The 24404-nt window shown below is 41.5% G+C and overlaps 1 protein-coding gene and 1 long non-coding RNA gene across 3 annotated transcripts in view; both read right to left on the bottom strand.

Moving 5' to 3' along the window:
• unc5db (unc-5 netrin receptor Db) overlaps window positions 1-24404 on the bottom strand; it is a 199282-nt gene that overhangs the window by 20506 nt on the left and 154372 nt on the right. For both annotated transcript variants that reach the window (XM_020706238.3, XM_078952552.1), the window contains exons 12-13: window positions 19414-19585; window positions 1525-1752 (exon numbers count right to left, since the gene is read on the bottom strand). In XM_020706238.3, the coding sequence (XP_020561897.1) occupies window positions 1525-1752; window positions 19414-19585 (400 nt within the window). The remainder of the gene's footprint in view (window positions 1-1524; window positions 1753-19413; window positions 19586-24404) is intronic.
• On the bottom strand, window positions 15290-15707 carry LOC144994520 (uncharacterized). The gene is made up of 2 exons (XR_013658081.1): window positions 15576-15707; window positions 15290-15497 (listed from the first exon to the last, which is right to left on the bottom strand). It is a non-coding gene; the product is annotated as an uncharacterized LOC144994520 (long non-coding RNA).

Below are 24404 nucleotides of genomic sequence, written 5' to 3'. Positions count from 1 at the left end.
AGGATATTTCCACCTAAGAAATACACTCACCTGGCACTTTATTAGGCACACCTTGCTAGTATCGGGCTGGCCCACCTGTGCCTTCAGAACTGCCTTAATGCTTGGTGGCATAGATTCAACTAGGTACTGGAAACATTCCTCAGAGAGTTTGATCCATATTGACATGACAGCATAATGTAGATGCTGCAGATTTGTCGGCTGCACATCCTGGAGGACAATCTCCCGGTTTCACCACATCCCAAAAGTTCTCTATTGGGTTGAGATCTGGTGACTGCAGAGGGCATTTGAGTTCAGTGAGCCTATTGTCATGTTCTAGAAACCAGTCTGAGAGGATTCCGGCTTTATGACATGGTGCCTTATTCTGGTCAGCAACAATACTCAGATAGACTGTGGTGTTGTAACTATGCTCAATTGGTACCAGGCCTCAGTTGTAACCAGTGGTTATTTGATTTACTGTTGCCTTTCTCTCAGCTGGAATCAGTCTGGCCATTCTTCTCTGACCTCTGGTATCAACAAGGCATTTCACCCACAGAACTGCTGCTCACTGGATATTTTGTCTTATTTGGATCATTCTACGTAAACCCTAGAGATGGTTGTGGGTGAAAATCCTAGTAGATCTGCAGTTCCTGAAATAATCAGACCAGCCTGTCTGGCACCAACAACCACGCCATGTTCAAAGTCACTTAAATAGACCTTCTTCTGATGTTCAGTTTGAACTGCAGCAGATCACCTTAACCATGTCTACTACCTAAATGAGTTGAGTTGCTGACATGTAATTGGCCGATTAGAAATTTGCGTTAACTAAAAGTTAGGCACGTGTAAAAAGGGAAAGGAAGTGTAAATGTTGCCATTGCTTTTTTTCTCACCTCTCATTCTCCTTCTGTATTTGTACAGACTCACATCAAAGCTCTTCTCTATGATCTTCCACAACAACTCCTCCATAAAATAAAGCTGGTCTAAAACTTTACTGTCCTTGTCACCATCATAGACTCTTCACTGCAACACTCCCTATGCTGAAAGAATACTCTCTGCTAACAACAGAATTCAGTTCAAAATCCTTCCGTACACTTTCACGGCCATTCCCTACCTCTCTACTCCACATTCGTATGACCTCCTCTATAATTTCATCTCCATCTGCTCTCTCAGATCCTTGTCCTCCATTTGCTTCACCATGTCCCCTGTCCGCCTCTCAGCACCATAGGGGGCAGAGCTTTCTGTTGCTCCCTCTACAACTCCCTCCCATCAGACATCCGTCACTTGGTTCACTTTAAGTCAAATCCTAAAACTCATCTGTTTACAAAAGTTTCTCTGGAAAACTGGGACTTTTCCATCCTTTGTTTATTTTTAATGTTTTTAATCTGTTGTGCACAGTGTCCTTGAGTTTTTTTAGCTTATGCAAGCTATTATAACCAGCATAGTTAGAAAGCATCTACTGTATAAAAAGCTGTAATTAGGAAAAAACTAACAAAAATAACAACAGGTGTCGGGTGTGTCTTAAGAATTTCACCAATGATCAAGACTCACCTGAAAGCCATGTGGCGTGTCATCCACACAATAAACACGTAGACAGTAGTTTGTAGAGCTGGCCTCCAGGCCACCAAACACACCCAGCTTCAGCCTTTTCATGGCAGCCTGATTGAGAGGTTCCCCTACCAGCGCATATGAGCCTGGCTGGTCCAGCAGCAGGTGGCAGCAGGTTGAGTCCATTAAACAAAAACAGGAAGTGGACTCCTCATCTACCAACATCACTTCCTACAGTAAAGGGGGAAAAAATGTTAGGAACCCTGTTGTTACTGAGAAAACTTACATGGAATTTCATCATAAAGGAATTTCAAGTCCTTTCTTTAGAAGTGGAGTCTTTTTACAGGAAAAACTGACAGGTTGTCTGTCTCTGCAGGCAGAACTCCCCATCCTTTTTCTTTGAAAGCCCCGGCATACGACAGACCGTCTTTGCATCACACTCTGTTCTGGTTAACACCTAAACTCTGGTTGAGATAATCACCAAATTAAGTTTTTGTATTTGTTAAACTTAAAAAATGTATTAAAAAAAACATTTCTGCTCTTCATATCTTAAGAATAACCTGTTTGTGGAAAACAAAAGTCATTCATACTTGTATATCTTCTTGTAATGAAATGCAACTTTGAAAATTGTTCTATAAATGGTGGGATTTCACCAGTTTTCAAGCAAACATCTTTATAAGCTTTAATTTTGTTAGTATTGACTGTAAATGAGAACTGGACTGATTGACCCCTCCCCACTGGCGTTCCAAACAGGAAGCACCCGCTGACTCCAAAAAGCAAAAAATCTGATCGACGTCTACAGAGAAAAATCAGCTGTTATCCAGTCATTCTCTTTGTCGGATTAACCATTCTTACTCTGATACCTTTTTTAAACATTTTCTTGATAAAGCTTTTTCTTTTATTACATGTTTATTACAAGTTATTCAAGTTATGAACTGACCTATCAGATGCCTCAATTGGCCACAATGTGGTTCCCGAGGGGCATGATAATTTTCTTTTTTCTAAAAACATATTTGCTAATATTTATGCCACCAACAAAGCCCTAAAATAAGCAAAGTTAGTTTATCCCCCCTGTTCTACTAATACTTGTTATCAACTCATTCACTTTACGGTGGTACACAGGTTACACTACTCCAAAACAAAATTGAGTTACCGGTACATTTCTCTGCAAGTTTCCCCTCAATGTAATAAATGTTCCGCTGCAAAAGGAACACTTGCCCATCTTTTTTGATTTTGCCCCCAGTTTTTTTTATTTCTGGTCTGCCATCTCGAAATGGTTTTCTAAATGTTATAACAAAGACATCAAACCAGATCACAACCTTGCAATGTTTAGATGTTCTACAGAGACTCTGCAATACACACCTGACCTGCTTTTAGCCGTAGAACTCGGAAATGTTTGGTGGAAATCCACCACCCTACCAAATTTTGAACACTGGGTGTGGGAGATGGTATCTGTTATACAGCTGGAACATCATTGTTTGGATAAAATGAACAAACAGCAAAGGCATGAGAAAATATGGGGACCCTTTTTGGCACATTGCCATATCCCCATAACACCACCTGTAATTGGGACATTACATTTATGGTAAGTTTTTACAGTCGATTTACTACATTTATATTCTTAAACATAGTCAGTTGAATGTTGTGTAGTTTTGTCTGGCTGCCACTGTTGTTTTTTTTGTTGTTTCTTTTTCTTAAAATTGAAAACTTAATAAAAATAATGTAAAATAAAAACATAATGCTCAGAAAGTCAAAGAAAAACAGCATGCTTTCAGTGGAAGGGGTGTGGCCTTCCAACAAGCTCCCACCTGATTAGCAATAGTGGTTACTATTCACTCTTTACCCCACAACAATATACTGTACACTCCAACACACACGCAGACACAAACAAACCCAGCCTGCAAGGCCAAGAGGACCCCAAATGGTTTAAAAATGGGCAGAAAATGTGGGCCCCAAATGGTTATGTCCTCAAGCCAGCCCCCCAGTGGACAGGTGGATAGCTTGCTCTGCTGGTCCCCGGCATAGCTTGTACATTACCCGACGGGTGGCAGGTTAGCGTGGCGAGGCCACCGAGGAAACTACGTAAAAACCCATTTGGGGCTCATATTTTCTTCCCAATTTTAAACCATATGAGCCCCACTTGGCCTTGCTTGCTGAGAACACAGGGACCTCTGATCTTCTGTCCCCTACCCCATTCCTGGTGGGGAGAACTGGGCCATCAGCAATGGTGTCTGTGTCCCTTGGGTGCTGGCTTTCTTTGTGCTGTTTACCAGAAAAGTGCACTCTCTCCTTGCAGGCAAAGGAATCCCTGACTTCTCTGATAAGACCATGATCTGGGGATCACATCACATCTAAGCCTGGGTGTGTCCATATCCCTTTGGTGTGGGTTTTGGTCCTTGCTCTGGAGCGCTGGGCCTCTTCAAAATTCCAACAGTGGGTGAGCCTGGTCGGGCCATGTTTACAACGCTCTTCTGGGACCCCAACCTCTCTTGGGCATCCTCCTCCTGGGCAGGGGTGGGGAGCCTCTGCCTTGCTCTCTCCTGGACCTTCCGCGGGGTGGGTGGGTGTCTTCTTGGAGCATGGGGTGGGTCTCCCTTGAGGAGCCCTGGCTCAGGCCTGGGGTTGGAGTGGGGGAATACTCAGAACTCCTGGGTGGTGGTGGGCTGCTCATCTGAATGATTTCCCACATTAATAAAAAAATTAAAAATACACGTTTTGTTTTTTTCTTTCCTATCAAAGTGACAAAATAAATAAACTTAGAATTAGATGAAGTCTAGAGAAAAAGCAGCAGAGATCGCAGTATTCACCCTCAAATATGTTTCTACTCATATTACTGTCAGGCAGCATGTTGCAATGCCCCACCTGGCAGGGAAACAGAATCAATAAAATCTCTCGGCCTACAATTTAATGAGGAGCTGTGAGACACAACGTGTTACAACACATGTTCAAGAGGCATCTTTGGTCTCTTACAAATAATCACAAGTTTACTGGTGAAGTGCCAATTAAAAGCCGCACTTCTCACAGCCCTTCTTGACACCAAACGAGCACATTCTGCCACTCTGCCAGCTTGTCTTGCAATGGCCTTAGCACCATTACAATACAGTTCAATCTCCTGCCTCATCCCATTATGCTAATACAGTATCTTCTAACCTCCCTTTTTTTTTACTCCTTTTGACTTCCGTTCGAAGAGATTTTTTTTAAATCTTAGTAGCGGCAGTTGAGATAATAATCTCAACGCTGCATCTTCAGATCGGCACAGCAGCTGTCCCTTAATGATGTGTTAAGTTTGTTTTATTGTATTATATCTTTCTAACAGATATCTGAGTTACCTTTCCTAAAAATACAACATTGACCCATTTTAAAAAATGACTTTCAGTGGTGTATCTAATTTTAGAAGCCTGAAATGTGCATTTATGCTGACATTTTATTGCACGTGGGAACCTGAACGCGCGTTGCTATGAATGTAGCTTGGGTTTGTTTTCCAATGCCTATGTCACAACTGCCTTTATGGCTGCAGGTAAAAAATGGTCAAACCTGTACGGGACACACAAAATTTTAAGATTTTAGACCACTCAGTGAGCCCTTAGTGCGAAAAGGATCATTACATTATCCTCACCAATACTTCCCAATATATTTTACACGCACAACAGTATGTTCCATTTCCTTGTCACCCTAAGTACATTATGCACATTTTCCACATATGAAATTTTGGTCTTTTGTGATACATTTTTTATTTTTATTTATTTTATTTATTTCATTTATCTTAAGAAAGAAACTTAAGAAAAATAAGTAAATAAAAGCAGAATATACAACAATGCTGGGTGTGATGGATGGTTGCCAAAAACCAACAAGGGGCTTAACATGTCGCAACCCCCATAATAAGTCTATAAGCTCCTATTAAAAACAATACTGTAAAGTGAAATCAATACATATTTCATTCATGCAATTACATACTTATATCAAACTAACAAAGACATACCATATGGAAAAGTACAATTATTTAGAAGAAACTTTTTTTAAATCTTTTTTAAACCGAGTTTGTGAAAGTTCTTTGATAGAGGAAGGAAGACTGTTACAAATTTTACATCCTCTGTATAAGACACTGAAATATGACTAAGTTGTGTGAGAGAAAGGTGCTCTGATGAGACAGCCACCCTGTGCGAGATATACATTATTCATAAGTGTTTGTTGCGTTTGTTATTCATCAATGTTTACTGATGTTTGTCGAGGGTTTCGGACGATAGTTCTTTACGTGAAAATTATTGGTCAGTTAAGAATAAAGCAGTTGATCCGTATTTTACATCGTTTATACTAAGTTACTATGTAAATCATGAGCAATTGTGTGATTTTTTGCAAGATGCATACACAAATTAGTGGCTTTCCACGTATGTCAATGCATGTCTAGCAGACTCTTTATGCATGTACCGCTGATATATAACTTTTACACTGCATGTAAGGTGCACATATGTTAAAATTACATAATTGATGCACAAATCACTAATATATTGCATGTGCTTGTACCCAGCAGCTGACTTAGAACTGTTCTGTACCAGAAGAATCCAACTGTTTAATGAAAACTGATCAAGACCAGCTGCGGGTGCTGTCATAGTGTCATAGTGGAGAAATTCAATAAAGTGCTGATTTACATGTGGTTTATTCGTACTTCCTTCTTGGTTTTAACATGGTTATTGTGCCTCCCTTAAAGAAGAAGCCACTCCTTTTTACGACCTTCCACTGGCCCGGACAAAACATTTTTTGAAAGTGTTGCCATGATGGTGTTGGAGTTTCTCTCTGGAATAGTTCCAAATCCAAAATGAACATACTAAACGGAGAGTTACAAGTAAGAGTACAATCAACCATAATGTCCAATGAAAGGACATTTTTGTTGACTTTCCATTTACAATGTTCATCACTGTCCTAAATATTTACATTAAATTTTTATCTGATAATAATGTTTCTTTGGCTCATTTACATTTACATTTTATTTTAACCTTTGACAATGTTGACTTCTAATTCTCATTTGTATTGTCTCATTTGACAACACAAATGAGACAATACAAATGTCTTTTTTGTATTTTGGTTGTTAATTTCACTTTGTTTTTGGAGACTAATTTACCACCAGGGACAACAATAAAAAAAGTATTGTGAAGAATAGTTAGAAACTGCCTTTAACTTTTATTACACTAATGGTTTAAACTTAATTCACTGAGCATGTATTGTCATCTCAAAATTATATTACATTTGAAGACAGCACAGCCAAACTATTGTTCTAACAGTTTATTCTCATACTCCCTCTTTTCTGTGCATGTTTTCTGCTGAGCAGGCCTCAGACTTATCTTCACTTTAGCCTTGGAGCTTCCCTCCAGCAGTAACCTGTGGGTGTGTTTTTCACACGAGGTCCATCGGACGATCTTCTGAATATGCAAATGCAGGGTTTTTATACCAAAGCCCATCCCTGAGCTCGTTGGTTCGGACTTTGAATGTACCATGTTCATATGTCTGTCCCCTTCGTGTTTGGACGAAGTAAAACCTCCACAAAAGCTAAGTTTTGTCTCTGAGTCATTATTCATTATTTCTGTGTGTAAGAAACTGACGGGGTTACGAACTAAAATTTAATACAGTCCTTTCTAGAAAATCCAGTTTCCTCACAAGTATTTTGGCTAACTCAGTGCATTTGCAGCTCAGCTTTATAAAGTGCATTGTCCTGGTCAAATAAACTAATTTCTGATCATTAAAGCGTTTTGCTCCCAACATGGAAGATCTCAACTTTAAAAAAATCATTCAAGGTAATGTCAGTGAAAATCACTATGTCTTAGTTAAGGATCTACAGAAAAAAAAGCATTTAAAACCCTAAACAAAACACTAAGATTGCTTTTGGTGATACTGTAAAAAAGGTTAGCCAACTTAAATATTAAAATCTTTCTGACAGAGAAGAAAACACAATCATTTTATTCATCATGTTGTTTATGTCAGGTCCTTGATGTTCAGTACAATCCACGTTTCCTGCACCTTCATGCTTAATGCACTGCATTATGGAATTGAATAGTAGTCTACTATAGCAGTAGAGTATTTTACTGACAGATGAAAGAGAAGATTTTAATGGGACTGTGCATTTGGAGGCATTATTCATTTTCTAAACTCTCTTTCTGTCTCTTGAGGTTGTACCTCGATGGCAAGTCATTAATTCTAACCTCGAGGCTCTAAAGATTTCTGTGACCTTTAAACGTTACAGCAAAACTTAAAAGTGGAATGAATTTTGAGTTCATTCGTGTTGCCTCCATTCTCTCTTCCTCTTTCAATAAGATCTCCAGCTCATCTATAGACGTCACCCTCTTGCACTAAAAACGCAAATGTAAACACAAAGCAAAGGTTAGGTAAGTCTAAAGGCTAAAGGAATAACAGTTAGAGATACAAAATATATGAGTGTGTAGAGAAAAGATCGTCCATTTTTGATGGAAAGCTCTTGGGAAATGTCTTTTTGTTAGTATCAAAAATACTTTGGGCAGCATAAGTGAGGCCTTAAGATCAAAACTTTTTTTCAAACTGTTTTTATTTTTGTTATATGTTTTAGAGAGCTATGGAGAGGCACCGGCAAGAAAGTTGCCGTGTCTGGGTTCACCAGATCCTTCAGTCTCTCCTGGTGCACTGTACATCACTCCTGCAGCAAAAGCTGCCCTGACGGCTACTTTAAACACTACTTGCGTTTGTTTGTGGCCCAGTTTGCCCCAGTTTATTGTACCCCTCAGGTTACCGTCTGCCCGGCAGCCGACCACAAGCGGGCCAGCATAGCAAGCTCTGCTGCCCAGGGACCAGCAGCCTGGGTGGCGGACATGCTAGCTGTGCTGGACCCTGGGCATCCGAGTGCACTACGCTGTCCACCAGGTGGCTGGCTATTAAAGCAGGCTCAATCGCACCTCGATCTCTGTGACAGGCTGGCGACCTGTCCAGGGTGTATCCCGTCTTCGCCAAACAGTAACCGGGGCAGCATCTGGCAACCTCGCAGGCCCAGTGGTTTAAGGAAATGGATGGAAGTTCAGGACGAAAATCCTCATATGGAGAGCTCACTTTGGATTTTTTTTTAACTTTTGATCGAGTCACTGAAACAGCCCAAGGCTGAGTCCCTCGTTGGTTGATGCGGCGCTGAGCCTGACGCCCAAATTGCACCGCAGGACCTCAGGTTGTGTCTGTACTCAACATTGAAACCCAATGCGCCTGAAGCGCAAATCGCATCTGGTATGCATGCAGCTGCAAAAAGCTGATTTCTCAATCTTTGTCAATAACAGTAGTAATATTGACTAAAACATTTAGGGGGGGTGCCCCCCTGTAGATTTGCCCCTGGTTGGTATAAAGTTAGACAAACAATATTAAATACAAATGGTCAACTGAAGGCTAAATCTAACGTATGATGTTCAGGCAAATATTTGGCATTTTATACAACAAAAATTTTTTTTTATTCATATGTTTCGTGTAATTTGTACCTTGTTCCTTCAGAAGCAAACTCTACATATTGATGTACTGCTGAATCAACACATACACAAAGGTGGATACAAAAGTGATTGAAAACACTTGAATGTAGCATTTACTTGAAAAGCTTATAAATCTTTGAAAAGTTCTGTTTTAGATAAGTTTGAATTTCTTCCAGAATCAGAACTGGTTTATTGGCATTTGGGTGAAAGATTTCCCCCCTCTAGGAGTTAGCTGCAGCTAGTGGCGTATAAATTACAGTAAATCAAAATAAATATAAAAACAAACACACACGAATGAATGCACAGATGACTGACCCACATTCTTAACTCGTGTAAACTTGAGTCAACTTCTAAAGAGCTAAAATGACCTAACATGACTATGTTAAAATTTGAAATACTGAAATCCTTTAATATCTTTTTGATTCTTTTAAGACTGCTTGAGTATTGAATATTAAAATGAAATTAATGATTATGTGTTCAACAAATGGAATTATATACCTTGTTTTTTTTTTTTTTTGCTGGTGATCTCATATCTCTTTTTACCTGATTTCAGAATCTAGATGGAAACAAAATATTGTGATGTTTCCATATGCATTATCATCCATAAATCACAGCTACACTACTCACAGTAAGTTAGTGATTTTGTTATTTACGTGCATGCTTTTCCTATTTGCTCTGAATTTAAATGAAATACCAAAAATTTCCCCTTGTTATTACTAAAGATGAATGGAAGAAACACAAGTTCCCTTAGTTTGATATTTATTAATCTAGAAATTAAGACAATAATAAAGATAGCCCTAAATAACAAACATTGACCATGTCAGTTGCAGGTTATTCCACTATTTGCCACAAAAGAGGACTTGGCATGCTGCTGATCATGGTGTTGTTCTGAGGTAACAAATGGTACATGCAGTTCTGCCAGGTCACTTGGGGTTGGAGTGCATCTTCAGCTTCAGCTGGTTCCAGACATGCTCTATGGGGTTCAGGTCAGGGGACATTATTGGCCATACCATATGAGACACTCCTACTTCACGGACTCTCACTGTGACAATTCTGACACCATATAGTGAAGTGTTATCATCTATAAACAGAAAGTTAGGGTTGCTCTCGTGGAATTTGGGAAAATGATGGATGACGATTAACCAGATCAGCATTGACTGGTGTTGCTTGCCCAGACTGTTAAACTTCCTCCACCAAAATGAACCCTGGGGACCACGTTGACCTCAACATATCGCTCACCTAACCTTCTCCAGCAACACTGACGACCATCATTTCTGTGTGAGATGACCTGATGCATCAGTGAATAGAACGGTAGACCATTGCTGTGTTGTCCAGGTCACATGGTCTCGTGTCCACTGCACGGTGGAGTCTTGGTGTCAGTGAAGTCACCTGCAAAGGTCGTCTGGCATTCAAGTCAAAGCGGTGGAGTTGTTTGTGAATGGTTTGCTTGGAAACCCTAGTACCCCTCACATCTGGTAAATGTCATGATCTTGCGAGAGTGACAGACCCAGATGCTGGAACCCGGAAGGAGACTCGGGAGGCGGCGTGTTCGATGGGAAAAGTTTTAATACTTTTCACAGTTGGGAAGGCATTTATGAACAATGGATAATCCCAGGATACTTGGACGACCAGAGGAGGAGGCTGGAGGGTCTTGACGGCAGTAACCGTGATTTCCAAGATGGAGTCAGAGACGAAGCATGGTGAGGCGAGCGGATGATGGACTGCAACCAGGTGAGCTTCTCGTGGGTGAGGTTTCCTGAAGCAGCATAGAAACAAAGTATTAGCGAAGAGCAGACAGGCATGAGGGAAGACTTGAAGTGGCCAGACTAAGCACCGTAGGAACAACAACGAACTGGCGTCGAATAATGATCCAGGGTCTCCTTAAGAGGCTGCAAGGTGATGAGGTGAGCAGAAACAGCTGGTTGCGACAGGTGAAGCTGAAGAGGGGGAGGAGTCTGACAGAGGCACCATGACAGTACCCCCCCCTCAACGACCGCCTCCAGGCGGTCCAGGACGACGACCGGGATGTGCCTGAAAAAAATCGTCAATCACGGAGCGGTCCAGTATGAAGGAACGGGGAATCCACGACCTCTCCTCCGGGCCGTACCCCTCCCAGTCAACGAGGTACTGGAAACCGCGACCCCGACGCCGCACATCCAACACACGGCTAACAGTAAAGGCAGGCGCGCCGTCGATGATCCGGGCGGGTGGAGGGGAAGTGGACGGCGGGCAAAGTGAACTCTGACGGACAGGTTTAATTTGCGAAACATGGAATGAAGGGTGGACTCTGAGAGTGGCCGGTAACTTGAGGCGAACACAGGAGGGATTGATAACATGATCAATGGTATAGGGCCCAATGTAGCGGGGAGCCAACTTACGGGAGGTGGCCTGAAGAGGTATGTTCTTGGACGAGAGCCACACCTGTTGTCCCGGTTGGTACGTGGGGCTCACCACCCTGTGGCGGTTGGCGATCTGGCAGTTGCTCTCCTTGGTGCGGAGGAGAGCCGCCCTGGCCTGGTGCCAAACGTCCTGGCAACGCTGGAGATGGAGCTGAACCGAGGGCACTGCCAGATCGAGCTCCTGGGAGGGAAACAAGGGTGGTGAGTAACCCAGTGAGGCCTCGAAAGGCGACATACCTGTGGCGGTGGACGGGTGATTGTTATGGGCGTACTCAACCCAGACAAGGTAGTCCGACCAGTCCCCCTGATTTTGCGCCACCAGACAGCGAAGCATGGCCTCCAACTCTTGGTTGGCCCTCTCGGCCTGTCCATTAGACTGTGGATGATAACCTGACGTGAGACTAGTGGAAGCTCCGAGGGCGGAGCAGAAAGCCCTCCAGACTTGCGATACGAATTGAGGTCCGCGGTCGGACACGATGTCTGAGGGTATCCCATGGTGCCGGAAGACGTGGTCAATGAGAAGGTTAGCAGTTTCTCTGGCAGTAGGCAACTGAACGAGAGGGATGAATTGGGCGGCTTTGGAAAAACGGTCAATGACTGTGAATATTACCGTGTAATCCCGTGAAGGTGGTAGCCCAGTAACGAAGTCAACGGCGATATGCGACCAAGGCCGGCTAGGAGTGGGAAGTGGATGTAGATGACCAACAGGTGGAGAGTTAGAAGCCTTGGCCCTGGCGCAGGTGGAGCAGGCCGCGACATAATCACGTACGTCATTCTCCATAGAAGGCCAAAAAAAACGTCGTTTGAGGAGAAGGAGGGTGCGATGGACCCCTCCGTGGCAGGCGATCTTGGAGGAATGACCCCAAGTGATGACATCAGACCTAAGGCGTTGGGGAACAAACAGGGTACCAGGAGGACAATTAACGGTGGAAGGTTTCTCACCCTGGGCCTGCTGCACTCTGGACTCGATATCCCATGTGAGATTGCCCACGAAACATGAATCGGGTACGATGGTAGGAGATGAAGGGGAGTCTGTGACGTTGTATTTCCGGGAGAGGGCGTCGGGTTTGCCGTTCTTGCTGCCAGGGCGATAGGAAATAGTGAAGTGGAATCTATCAAAAAACAGACACCAACGGGCTTGTCTGGCATTCAAACGTTTGGCTGTGCGTAAATAAGCGAGGTTCTTATGATCTGTCCAAACAATAAACGGTTGTTCTGCCCCCTCCAGCCAGTGGCGCCATTCCTCGAGAGCAAGCTTGATGGCAAGTAGCTCCCTGTTCCCGACATCATAATTCTGCTCCGCGGGGCTGAGTTTTCTGGAGAAGAAGGCACATGGTTTTAGTTTGCCAGAGGGCGTTTCCCGCTGTGATAACACAGCGCCAACCCCGGAGTCCGACGCATCCACCTCGACTATGTATTGTTTGTGGACGTCAGGTTGAATCAGTATGGGAGCAGAAATGAACAGTTCCTTAAGTTTTTTGAAGGCGGCATCAGCGGCAGGATTCCAGACGTAGGGGATTTTGACAGAGGTGAGCTGCGTCAGGGGGGCTGCGATGCTGCTATAGTTCCGGATGAATCTTCTATAAAAATTGGCAAAACCCAAAAACTGCTGCAGTTTTTTGCGAGATACGGGGACCTCCCATTCAGACACGGCCTTTATTTTAGAGGGGTCGGGCCTGATTTTACCTGCCTCTAGAATGTATCCCAAGAATGCTATAGTGTTCACATGAAACTCACATTTCTCCGCTTTCACGAAAAGTTTGTTTTCTAATAGGCGCTCGAGGACCAGGCGGACATGGTGCCGATGTTCGGAGGGATCGCCAGAGTAGATGAGAATATCGTCTAGATAGATGAAAACAAATCGGTTGAGAAAGTCCCGGAGGACATCATTCACGAGACGCTGGAACACAGCGGGGGCGTTGGTGAGGCCGAAGGGCATGACTAAGTACTCGTAATGCCCGAGGGGGGTGGTAAAAGCTGTTTTCCATTCATCTCCCTCGCGAACCCGAACTAGATGGTAAGCATTCCGGAGATCGAGTTTAGTAAATATATTGGACCCTTGGACAGAATCGAAAACGGAGTTGATAAGTGGAAGAGAGTACTTATCCTTTACGGTTATTTGATTGAGTTCCCGATAATCAATACAAGGTCTAAGGGACTGATCTTTCTTTTCAACAAAAAAAAACCCAGCACCGACCGGCGAGGATGAGGGTCGAATGTGACCGAGGGAGAGAGCTTCCTGGATGTAGTTCTCCATGGCGGTCTTCTCGGGACCGGAGAGATTGAATAATCTTCCTTTGGGTAGGGGGGCCCCATCGAGAAGTTCGATAGCGCAATCATAAGGCCTATGGGGTGGTAAAGCACAGGCTTTGGATTTACTAAATACAGCCTTGAGATCATGATAGCAGGTCGGCACCTTAGAAAGATCAATGTCAGGATCTTCCAGAGGATAAGCAGTGGGTGTGGACGGAAGGGCGGAATGTAAGCAGTTGGCCATGCAATAAGTACTCCAATTTACAATGCGGATAGACGACCAGTCAATATGAGGATTATGTAAATGTAACCAAGAGAACCCCAAAATAACAGGGGTCTGAGGGGAGTCAGTAACAAAGAATTGGTGATATTCCCGATGATTACCTGAGGTAAATAACAAGATGGGCTTGGTACGGAGTGTGATTCTAGATAACTGTTTACCCCCTAATCCAGCGGCCTTAACGGGAACGTCAAGAGATTCAACAGGTAATTTGAGTTGACGAACAAGATTAGAATCGATAAAACTGTGTTCAGCACCAGAGTCTATGAGAGCGCTAAGCTCGTGAACGAGGTTAAGATTGGAGATCTTGGCAGGAACAAACAAAAAGGGACTAGAAGAATCTTCCGAAAGATTCCCTTGCAACCTGACTCTTGGCGAGGGAGTACGAGAGCTTAAACGTTTCGAACATTGTGAAACAATGTGACCGGCATCTCCACAATAGAAGCAGAGACCCTCATTACTGCGTTTCTGTCTCTCTTCGGGGGTTAGCTTGGAGTGCCCTACGTGCAATGGTTCGTCAGAAGAATGATTACGTTCAGCCTGACGTTCACGGAGCCGCATGTCTGAGCGAAGAGCGGCAGATACAAGTTCTTCGAAATGGTTGGTTTCTGGTTGGGTACATAGATGGTCTTTAATTTTTTCATTAAGCGACTGATAAAAAATCCCTTTGAGGGCGACGTCGGGCCAGCCGGCTTCGACCGCCAAAATACGGAAGTCTATGATATGATTACTCACTGAACGGTTACCCTGCCTGAGGCTGAGTAACCGCCGAGTGGCTTCTTCCTGTTTTCGCGGCTGGTCAAACACGAGGCAAAATTCACCAATGAACCGGTCAAAGGGGAGGTGAGTGATAGGGTGAGCGGCCAAAAAGGCCTGGGCCCACCGAAGAGCCTTATTGCGGAGCGAATTTACAATGAGAGAGATTTTGCTTTGGTCGGAATGGTAGTACCTGGGTGCCATTTGGAAAATAAGCTGACATTGAAGCAAAAACCCGCTGCAGGCCTCAACCTCTCCGTGGAATGGCTCTGGTTGAAGACGGATGTTTTCAACTGACGGGGAGGAAGTGACGGCCGGAGTGTTGCCGGAAGCAGGAGGCGGAGCAGAGACTGTGGGCCTTGAGGTTTGACCAGTAAACTCATTAAGAGTCCGAGTGATATCTTTGATTCGAGAAACCAGATCCTCTTGAACAGACGTAATGCGAGAGAGTAAGTTAGAATGAAGTCCCAGAAAAATACCTTGTTGAGTAACAGCATGACGGAGCCCTTCCGGGTCAGCTGGGTCGGAAGTATGGCCAGTTCGTTCTGTCATGATCTTGCGAGAGTGACAGACCCAGATGCTGGAACCCGGAAGGAGACTCGGGAGGCGGCGTGTTCGATGGGAAAAGTTTTAATACTTTTCACAGTTGGGAAGGCATTTATGAACAATGGATAATCCCAGGATACTTGGACGACCAGAGGAGGAGGCTGGAGGGTCTTGACGGCAGTAACCGTGATTTCCAAGATGGAGTCAGAGACGAAGCATGGTGAGGCGAGCGGATGATGGACTGCAACCAGGTGAGCTTCTCGTGGGTGAGGTTTCCTGAAGCAGCATAGAAACAAAGTATTAGCGAAGAGCAGACAGGCATGAGGGAAGACTTGAAGTGGCCAGACTAAGCACCGTAGGAACAACAACGAACTGGCGTCGAATAATGATCCAGGGTCTCCTTAAGAGGCTGCAAGGTGATGAGGTGAGCAGAAACAGCTGGTTGCGACAGGTGAAGCTGAAGAGGGGGAGGAGTCTGACAGAGGCACCATGACAGTAAATAGGTTTGCAGCTGTGTGGCATTTGCAGAACCATCTCATGTTTGGGGATTGTCACTAGTGGGGCTCCACTCCTGGGTCTGCCAGTAAATCTGTGTCTTAATGCAAGTCTGCTGATGACACTTTGTGACTCACCAAGTTCTCCTGCAACATCTGAATGTCTACTAGTAACCCGAAGGCACGCTGTGACCAGGTTGCACTGCTCATCCATAAAGAAATGTTGTGTGGTCATGGCTGTTTGAAGGATGAACTTGGAATGACTTACTGGCAAAATCATCTTTTTAGACCTACAGAATTTTGAAAATGTTGAACAACATTGAAATGGTTTTACTTTTAGAATGTTTTGGTTTTGGTTGAAACTAAGTAAAGCACACTGTACACAGAGAGTTCATTATGTGGAAAACTCTAAGTGAGGTGTCTGCCACCCCAAAACAGTGACCTTGCTATCCTGAAAACCTGTGAAGTGAAACAAACATTTATAATACGATATCCACAGCGTTTTAGACCATAACTAACTTATTGTGAGTAGTATATTTAGAACCATTTGGAACCACTGCAGACAGCAGGAGAAAGCTACCTAAATAATGTGCTCTTTTACAAGCTGACACCCAGCATAACAGCCAGGGGGGGTACCATTATTTGATGGATCTTTGCTGGGTTAACAAAGACTTAGCTTCAGCTTTATGTTAACATTAATGCTTGACTGAACATTCTCTTTAAATCCCACATCCCCTCAAACACACAGACATGATCTTGTCTCCTCTGTAATGGTCTTGTTAACAACTCACAGGGAATAGACACAAGGTGACATCTGTTACTATGGACGGAAACAACGGGCTGAGATGTAGGCTGATGCTGTCAAGAGATCCAAATCAACAAATGAGAGTTCCACAGCTTCATGTTATTTAAAAGCAATACCGTGTCACCCACATCTGTCATTGCACAATTGAATAGCACAGTCACTGGAAAATGAACTCCTATGATTGTCCTTCTCACTGCCCCCTATTTAAAATCAACATCATTTTTCCTGATCTCCCAATCAATACTTTCCTTGTCTCACAACTTGGCCTTGTGGTGTAGCCCCACATCTTCTTGCAATTCTCATTATTGACTGACAGCAGCCATGACTCTCCCTGGCCATAACAAGTTTTTTTTCTTTTTTTATTCTTGTTGCCAGACACTGGTGTTATGTTTACGTGGCCTTATGTCCCCCACTGTAGGTATAGAGAAGACAAAGCTGAATTAAACAGCTCATACCCACAAAGCCCCAGAAGTCTTTAAAGGCTGGCACAAAAGCAGCTAAGCATAAATCACAGTAATAACTGCTTACTTCATGAAGCACACATTCAAATCTAACTCAAAAGCAACTATAGTGACTGTCCAGCCCTACTTCTTAGTCCCCTTTGGGTGCCGGTGGAGGCAACAACTAGTTACAGAGAGTTTGTCCAGGCAAAATAGGCATTTGGGGTTTTGGTTCCCTTTTATTGAAGACACACTCAGCGATGCACAAATCTAGCACAATTGTGACCAAATGAAGCGTTATAAACTGTGTGACCTCCCGTCATCCAAAAAACACCAGTGCATTAAGATCTGCACATTTTCATGGTCTCCACAGTGCCCCCATTGACTGACTGGGTCTAGATTGACGTCATGAAATGGGCGGCACCCACAAAGAGCGAAAGGTGGTGCCACAGAGATCCAATCGTCTTACTTCCGGGCAGGAACATTAACTTGCAAAAACAACTTATATTTCCTAAATAAATGTGTGGAAAGGGTTATATAGTATTATATGGATATAATTTAATCAGAAAGGGTTAAGAATAGCGTGATACAGGCCTTTAATGTTTGAGCTGGATCTGTGTACTTGACCATACAAGTACCAGATGTGTACCTTTTAGGCGCACATCTGTGACAGACGTAGGGAGAAGTGTTGAGCATAGATCAACAACGGTACAAATTATTATTTATTTCTACTTGTCTTTAAATCCTTTGCTCTGTTTATCCCATTTAGTCTTTTTTTTGCACTATGGGGCACACCAGATTATAAGGCGCACCGTCATTGAATGGTCTATTTTTGAATTTATGTCATTTATAAGGCACACAAAACTAAAATGTGCATTTTTGAGACAAAAGAGTCAGAGATAAGTGAGTCAATCAGATTTTATTAACCGTGTTCATGATGACTCTAGAACATACTTACAACACACCACGTGTGTTATGTTTGAAGCTTTAGCAATATTAATGTGTTTACCATACTTGAACGTTCCAATTTTGTTTGTAACACATAAAAAACAGACTGATTCCACTAAAACAAACATTACTGTGACTACGCTAACTCCCAAACTTGTTAGTAACACATAAAAAAACCACAGTCCGACACCACTAGCCTTTAGCCACGACTCCGACCAATCACTGCCTACTGACGAGGTCTGGCTCCAGCATGGCGGCGTCCAATTTGCAAAAAAATGACAAATTAATTTACTTAATTTGGTCGAAGCCAGAGGTAAGGCATTTCAATGGGTGACATCACACTCACTCAGCCCAGTTTTCATATACGGTCAATGACCCCTGCAAGAGACCTCAGGTGGACAGACTTGATTTCTGTGCAGGAATCAATCTTTTCTACCATATATATATCTGTGGAATTTCTCTGTCATTCAGGTCATGTTATCACAGGATTCTGGTTCAGGATTTGGATTCACATTGATTCAGGGTAACTTTAATTTAAAAGTAACCCCTTAAAGTCTAATTTCTAATATAAATCAGCAATGGCAGCTGCAGCTGGACTTCAGATAATGTTCTGATTGTGATGAAGTTGTGTTTGGTTGAGGGCAAACTCAGATTCATGCAGGTGCTTTTGGGGCTTCATGAGAACAGCTGCAATATTTAATACATTCTGTTTTATGACTACGTACTAGAAAATAAATAGTCCTATTTTGTCTACAGCTGAATGAGCTGAATAAAAATTATTATAATATTTAAACAAATGAAGATTATTCTGCAGAGAGCAGTTGAATAGGTCTTTTGAAATGTGCATTTTAAAACAGGCTGAGAATTGTTCGTCAGTTGTTAATTTGGAAATTGCCTATAAATGTACAAGAAAACAACTAAATAACAAAAACAGGTCAAATTAATTGCATTTACCTGAATACACACAATAACCTTTTCATATTATTGTTGACTTAATTACACTGAGACATTTTTTAACTGTTTATTTTATGTCTTGAATCATGCAACAGTAAAAACAAATCTAAAAGTTATTAGAAAACAGGTCAAACGGAAGTGAATGTAAACCAAAAGTGAATAAATAGTAACTAAATGTACAACAGTAATCTATGGTAATCAGCAGGGTCTGCACATTATCAGCTGTGACACAGTCATTGCTTACTGAGGATAATTTGACCTCCCGTTTTTTCCATGAACAAAGACAACCTTAACACTTTAAGAATGAAGATCTGCTTTCTTTATTAGGAAAATTTCTCTTTGTTCTTAGTGTTCTCTGATTTGGAAGAGTGCAACTGACAGTTGTCAAGAAAAAAACAGAGCAAACAGAAAGGCTGCAATTAAATTTCTGGTCTGTTTGACACAAAACGTCTGATCTTACTGACATTTCTTAAAAAGAAAAAGAAAGAAAAAGAAATAGCCAAAGTGGGCCAATGTTCAAAGGGCTAAAATGTGTGTGGCCTGCAGCTCACCTCCCATTTACTGTCCTGGGTTTTCCTCCTCAGCTGAATGTTCCAGTTCTCCTTGTCAACCACTGCACAGTGGGGGACGGTCACGGCAGCCGGGCAGAAAAGGTCCAGATTTGAAGGGCCGTATGTCACCTCTGGGCCCAGGAGGATTTCACAGCCTTCCAGAGTTTCAATACTAGACACAGAAAAATGGACAAATAAGAGAGAGCGAATGCAATAAAGGTTCTAAATAGTGCAGAAAAAGTTTCAGCGAAGGAGAGAACATATCATTATTTGACACAGGACTCACACACTGAGATTAAACCTAAATACAGCTCAGTACCTTTAACGTGTGATTGAAAGCATTTATCACACAACACAAAAAAAGGTTCTATATTTATATTTCAATCAGTATACATGATATAAAAGTCAGACATCAGTGGTACATGCGTGAAAAGTCAATTAGACATACAAAGCTATATGTGTAACGGTCATGGAAAGCCACAAATTTGCGTATGCATCTTGCAAAAATCACGGCTGCATAAGATTTACATAATAGTTGCTTATAAATTACTTACAAAAATTGGTAAACTGCGTAATTCTCAATCGATCAAAATTCTGAACAGCACAAAACGGAGTTTACATAAAGACCCTTCGGCAGAACCCTCGACAGACATGACAAATGTCAAACACAAGCAACAACCATTAATTTTACACATGTATTACCGAAGAATGAAATTTCCTTAGTGGAAAATGCGCAAAATGTTCGTAGTGGCTGTTTGACATGGCCTTAAAGTGAAAAAGTTACAATGATTCAACAGCGAGTTTGAGAGTCCTCATAAAAAGCAGTTTACTAAGAACAGAAGTTGCCTAAACATTATTGCTCTGGTGTTTGGTCCACATTGAAGGAAAACCAAAGGGATCTTGACAGAGAAGAACAATCTCTAAACAAAGCTCTATGAGATGTTATACTTCCAGATGTGAGGTGGTTGCTTTGTTATCAAACAGGTTTGCTTTTAACCAATAAGGTGCTGCAGATCCTTCTTAAACTAAATATGTTTACATTAGTTGCAAACAACTATTCTCAATATTTTTAAATGACTAAACAATTTATGTAGGTTTAAAACAGTTTTAAAAGTTAAACTTTTTTAAAGCAGGATCTTTTGCTCAAATTGTTGAAAAGAATTTAAAAAAGAAATTTCAAACCAATTCTGTCCCAAATCCTTTACCATTTGTACATTAGATCACAGATCATCATTCGCATTATGTTATTAGAAATGGCTGATAATTTCAAACCATTTATTTTCTAAATTTTATATCTTCTATGTCAAGGGATTCTATTAATGCAAGTCACAAAGTTTTTTTTAATCAGGATTACTTTGAATACTTGTATGATATGTTTTAGAAAATTGTTTACCTGAATCCATCAATTTAAGGCTTTATCCTCATTTTATTGTAATGTTACCCCATATTTTGTTCAACCTGTTCTTATCTTTTCATTTCTAACCTTAGATTTCGATTTCTGCAACTATCCTACCCATCATCAAATCATTTTTTTTATCATTTATTCACGGGGGTATTCACACCCCTGTAAAATTTATTTACAGGGGTGTAAAACATCCGGCCCGCTAGATGGTTTAATATGGCCCACTCAGTAAGAGTAAAAATTATAAGGATGTTTAAAAAAAAAGCACATCTCTGTTGCGAGTTTTTTTTTTTTTTTTTTTTTTTTTAAGAAATAGCCAAAATGCGCAATTCCGCCACTAGGGGAGCAAAGGAAAAGCAAAACAGGTGAAACAGCATATCTCTGCATGTGCGAAAAGCGAAACCTAACAGCTCTGCTTCTGGGTAAGATGCAGTCTACAGGTCGCAGTGCTCGGAGAATATAACATTCAGCACCACTATAAGACTCACCATAAAAAAAAAGTTTTACCATTTGCAGGGGAAGTTAAGAAAAGAAAAGATTTACCAACTGGACTTAGAAAACAACCGTCTGCATTTACTGCAGCCGTGATAACAGTGATGGAGCAGAGACAGCTACCTTATTGAAAAAAAGTTGGTGCAAACATCCAAATTATTTTCGGATGGTAAACCTATGAAAAAATGCTGAAGGCTGCAGGGGTCTTGTGCCCCAAAAAGCAGTCGACCTTTGCTAACATAAGTCTGTCAAGGATTACAATTCCAGATACAACATCTCTGAGGAGACTTGGGCACCAAATTAAGGAATCCAGTCATTTTTGGTCGCTTTTGATAAAACCACCAACATCATAGATATTGCACAGCTCTGTATATTTATTAAATTTGTTTATTAATCCCACGAATGGGAAATTTCCTTGTCACAGTAGCATGGAGTTTGGCACAAGTATGTACAGACAGTAATTAACAAATACACATTTTAGAAAGAATATTTACAAAAATAACAGTGTTCTGAAATAATAAAACAGGGATTAGGGATCTTATTAGAGGTGTTGAAGAGACCATCACAGCGGAGTTCCTTCAATTGGATCCTATGATGGACCGACAACAGCTGATGACATACCGGTAGTCATTTATTTCCGTAGCCCCCTCTTGAGATTATTATTGGATTGTTTCAGTGTCAGATGTAAAATACTCAGTCTGTATAAACATGAATAAACCAATATTTCAATATGTTTTTAAAGTGAAATGCATTTTATTTGAGATCCATTGGCCTGAATGAATGAATGAATGAATGAATGAATGAATGAATGAATGAATGAATGAATGAATGAATGAATGAATGAATGTGTAATAATAAGTGACTATGCTACCATGTTGTTTGAGGCATTTTTCCAACTGAGAAAAACAAAACAAAAACAAGGTTGCAGATAACAAGCTGACCATAGGTTATTTTGCTTTTATGTCACTGGTCCGGCCCACCTGAGATCAAACGGCTTGAATGTGGCCCTGAACCAAAAGGAGTTTGACACCCCTGCTTTAATACACATCTTACCTCCACATACCTGGTATGTCAAAAAGTTCATATTTTTTTGTTGAGATATTTTTTTTTAAAGATTTTTAGCAGGATATCGGAATTTAAAGCTGCTTCTGTCTCGAATACTCCTTTCAAAGTGAACCCTCTTCGGGTTAAGCTAACTATGCCACATTTTCCCAATTAAAGCCTTAACATCTAATCTGAAGTGTCTGCGGTGGGGCCATGTGGTCTTCAGCCACTTCCCCACGCCTTCAGATTCTGTCCTGGTGACCTTGCAACAACCCCTCACTGGTGGTTTCTTTTTAAAATTCCTCTTATCATAATGATGAAGGGCTTCTGGAGATCTGCAATGAGATACGTTATTTAAAGTGAATATTAACTCACTCCTCAAGAACTGCGGGAGCTGTGCAAAGTGGCAGGTTGGGTCAGAAGTGGAGACGGCAGGCTTAATGAATGCGAACATTAGCAGTATTCCATTACCGTTACATTTCTTTGCCTGCAGAACCCCCACCTGTTTGGCCCACTGTGCTTTTGACACTCTGCAAGGTAATGCAAATATTTAATGAGTTGCACAGATACATTCATCAACTGGGGATCTGAAACTAAAGTCACTGCAACAGCCTGTAACAGCAACTGAGACTGGAACATGAAGAGATAATCAAACATGGCATTAATTCAGAACGACATGCCATGCTTTTTTGTTTAATTAAGGATTATTACTGATAGTTTAAAACAAAACAAAGCCCATCAAAGTTTAATGCTATTTCAGTGCCTTAGGAAATATTGCATTTGATTTGGTCAGGTGTCATGTTCCAGGTTCATGTGTGTTACTGTTTGTTTGTTCCAGGTTCATGTGTGTTACTGTTTGTTTGTTCCTTTTTTTGTACAGCTTTTCAGTTGGGTAAGACTGTTCCAGTGGTGGTCTGTGAGCAGGTGCAGCTCAAGACCTGATTACCTGATTGTCAGAAAGCCATGGGGATTGGAACAGGAGCCCATTTAAACACTTGCTGCCTCCAGTTGCACCTTTCCTTTTGCTTCACTACATCAACCAACATCAACCCAAAGTCTGCTTTTTTAAAGAATTTTGTAAAAACTTTACGGGTTAACTTTTTTTTCCCCGTGATAAAATGAGAACTTTAGTAAAGGTACGTAACCTGCTATGTTGACCTCATATTATTCTGATTTGAGTTAAAAGTTTAAAGTTCAAGAAGGTGTAGACTATGTCAATTTGATGTATGATTTATTGATGTATGCATGTATTTATTTATTTATTTCAGTGTGCAGGATTGGGGCACCTTGGAGGTTGTGTTGGCCTTGCTCACTCTGAAACAAAAAAACATAGACTAATGCTACGTTCACACCAGGTATGTGACGCGTTAAAAGCACTTTTCAAATGCACGTTTGGCATGGTGTTCACACTGGACGACCTGTTACTAGCGCATGTCCACCACCTACAGTTGGAGGAGGCTTGGTATAAAATGTCAAAGTGATGCAAATCTTGGTTCAGGCTTTTTCTTTCACAGCTCTATTTCGATATATTAAAGCTTTGGAGTCAGAATTCTGGCTGGGCAAATACAGCAATAATTAATTTCTCTTCCATGATACATTTTAAAATGGTACTTCTTTGAATAAGAAGTGATCCCAATTGTTCAGAATTACTGATAAACGACCCAAAGGGTTGACAAAATCGCAGAAGGAAAATGAAGGAATTTATTTAAGCTCAAACACTTTAGGAGCAGTTTGGAATAGCACAGAGGAAAAATTAGAAAATGAGGACACAGCTCATATTGACATATTGAATAATCAATATGACATATTTTGGATAATTCAAGAGTAAACTAAGAAATGTGTTACTTAAGGACCCACTCTGATCATCTTTTGATATATTGTAAAGGCATTCCCAGCGTGCTTTTGATTATGATTTTAGCTCAAATAAAAAACCCTGTGTTTTTAGGTCATAGTTTCTGCAAAGCGGCAGTAGCTCTTTAGAAATTCACCTCTGAATTGATATGTAATGTTTTCAGTTTAAAGTAGATCCTAAAGTAAGTAGATCCTCTTAACC

The sequence above is a fragment of the Oryzias latipes genome, chromosome 9, assembly GCF_053564925.1.
Source record: "Oryzias latipes strain Hd-rR chromosome 9, Olatipes_Hd-rR_3.1".
Taxonomy (NCBI): Eukaryota; Metazoa; Chordata; class Actinopteri; order Beloniformes; family Adrianichthyidae; genus Oryzias; species Oryzias latipes.
This window is presented reverse-complemented; position numbering and strand designations above follow the sequence as displayed.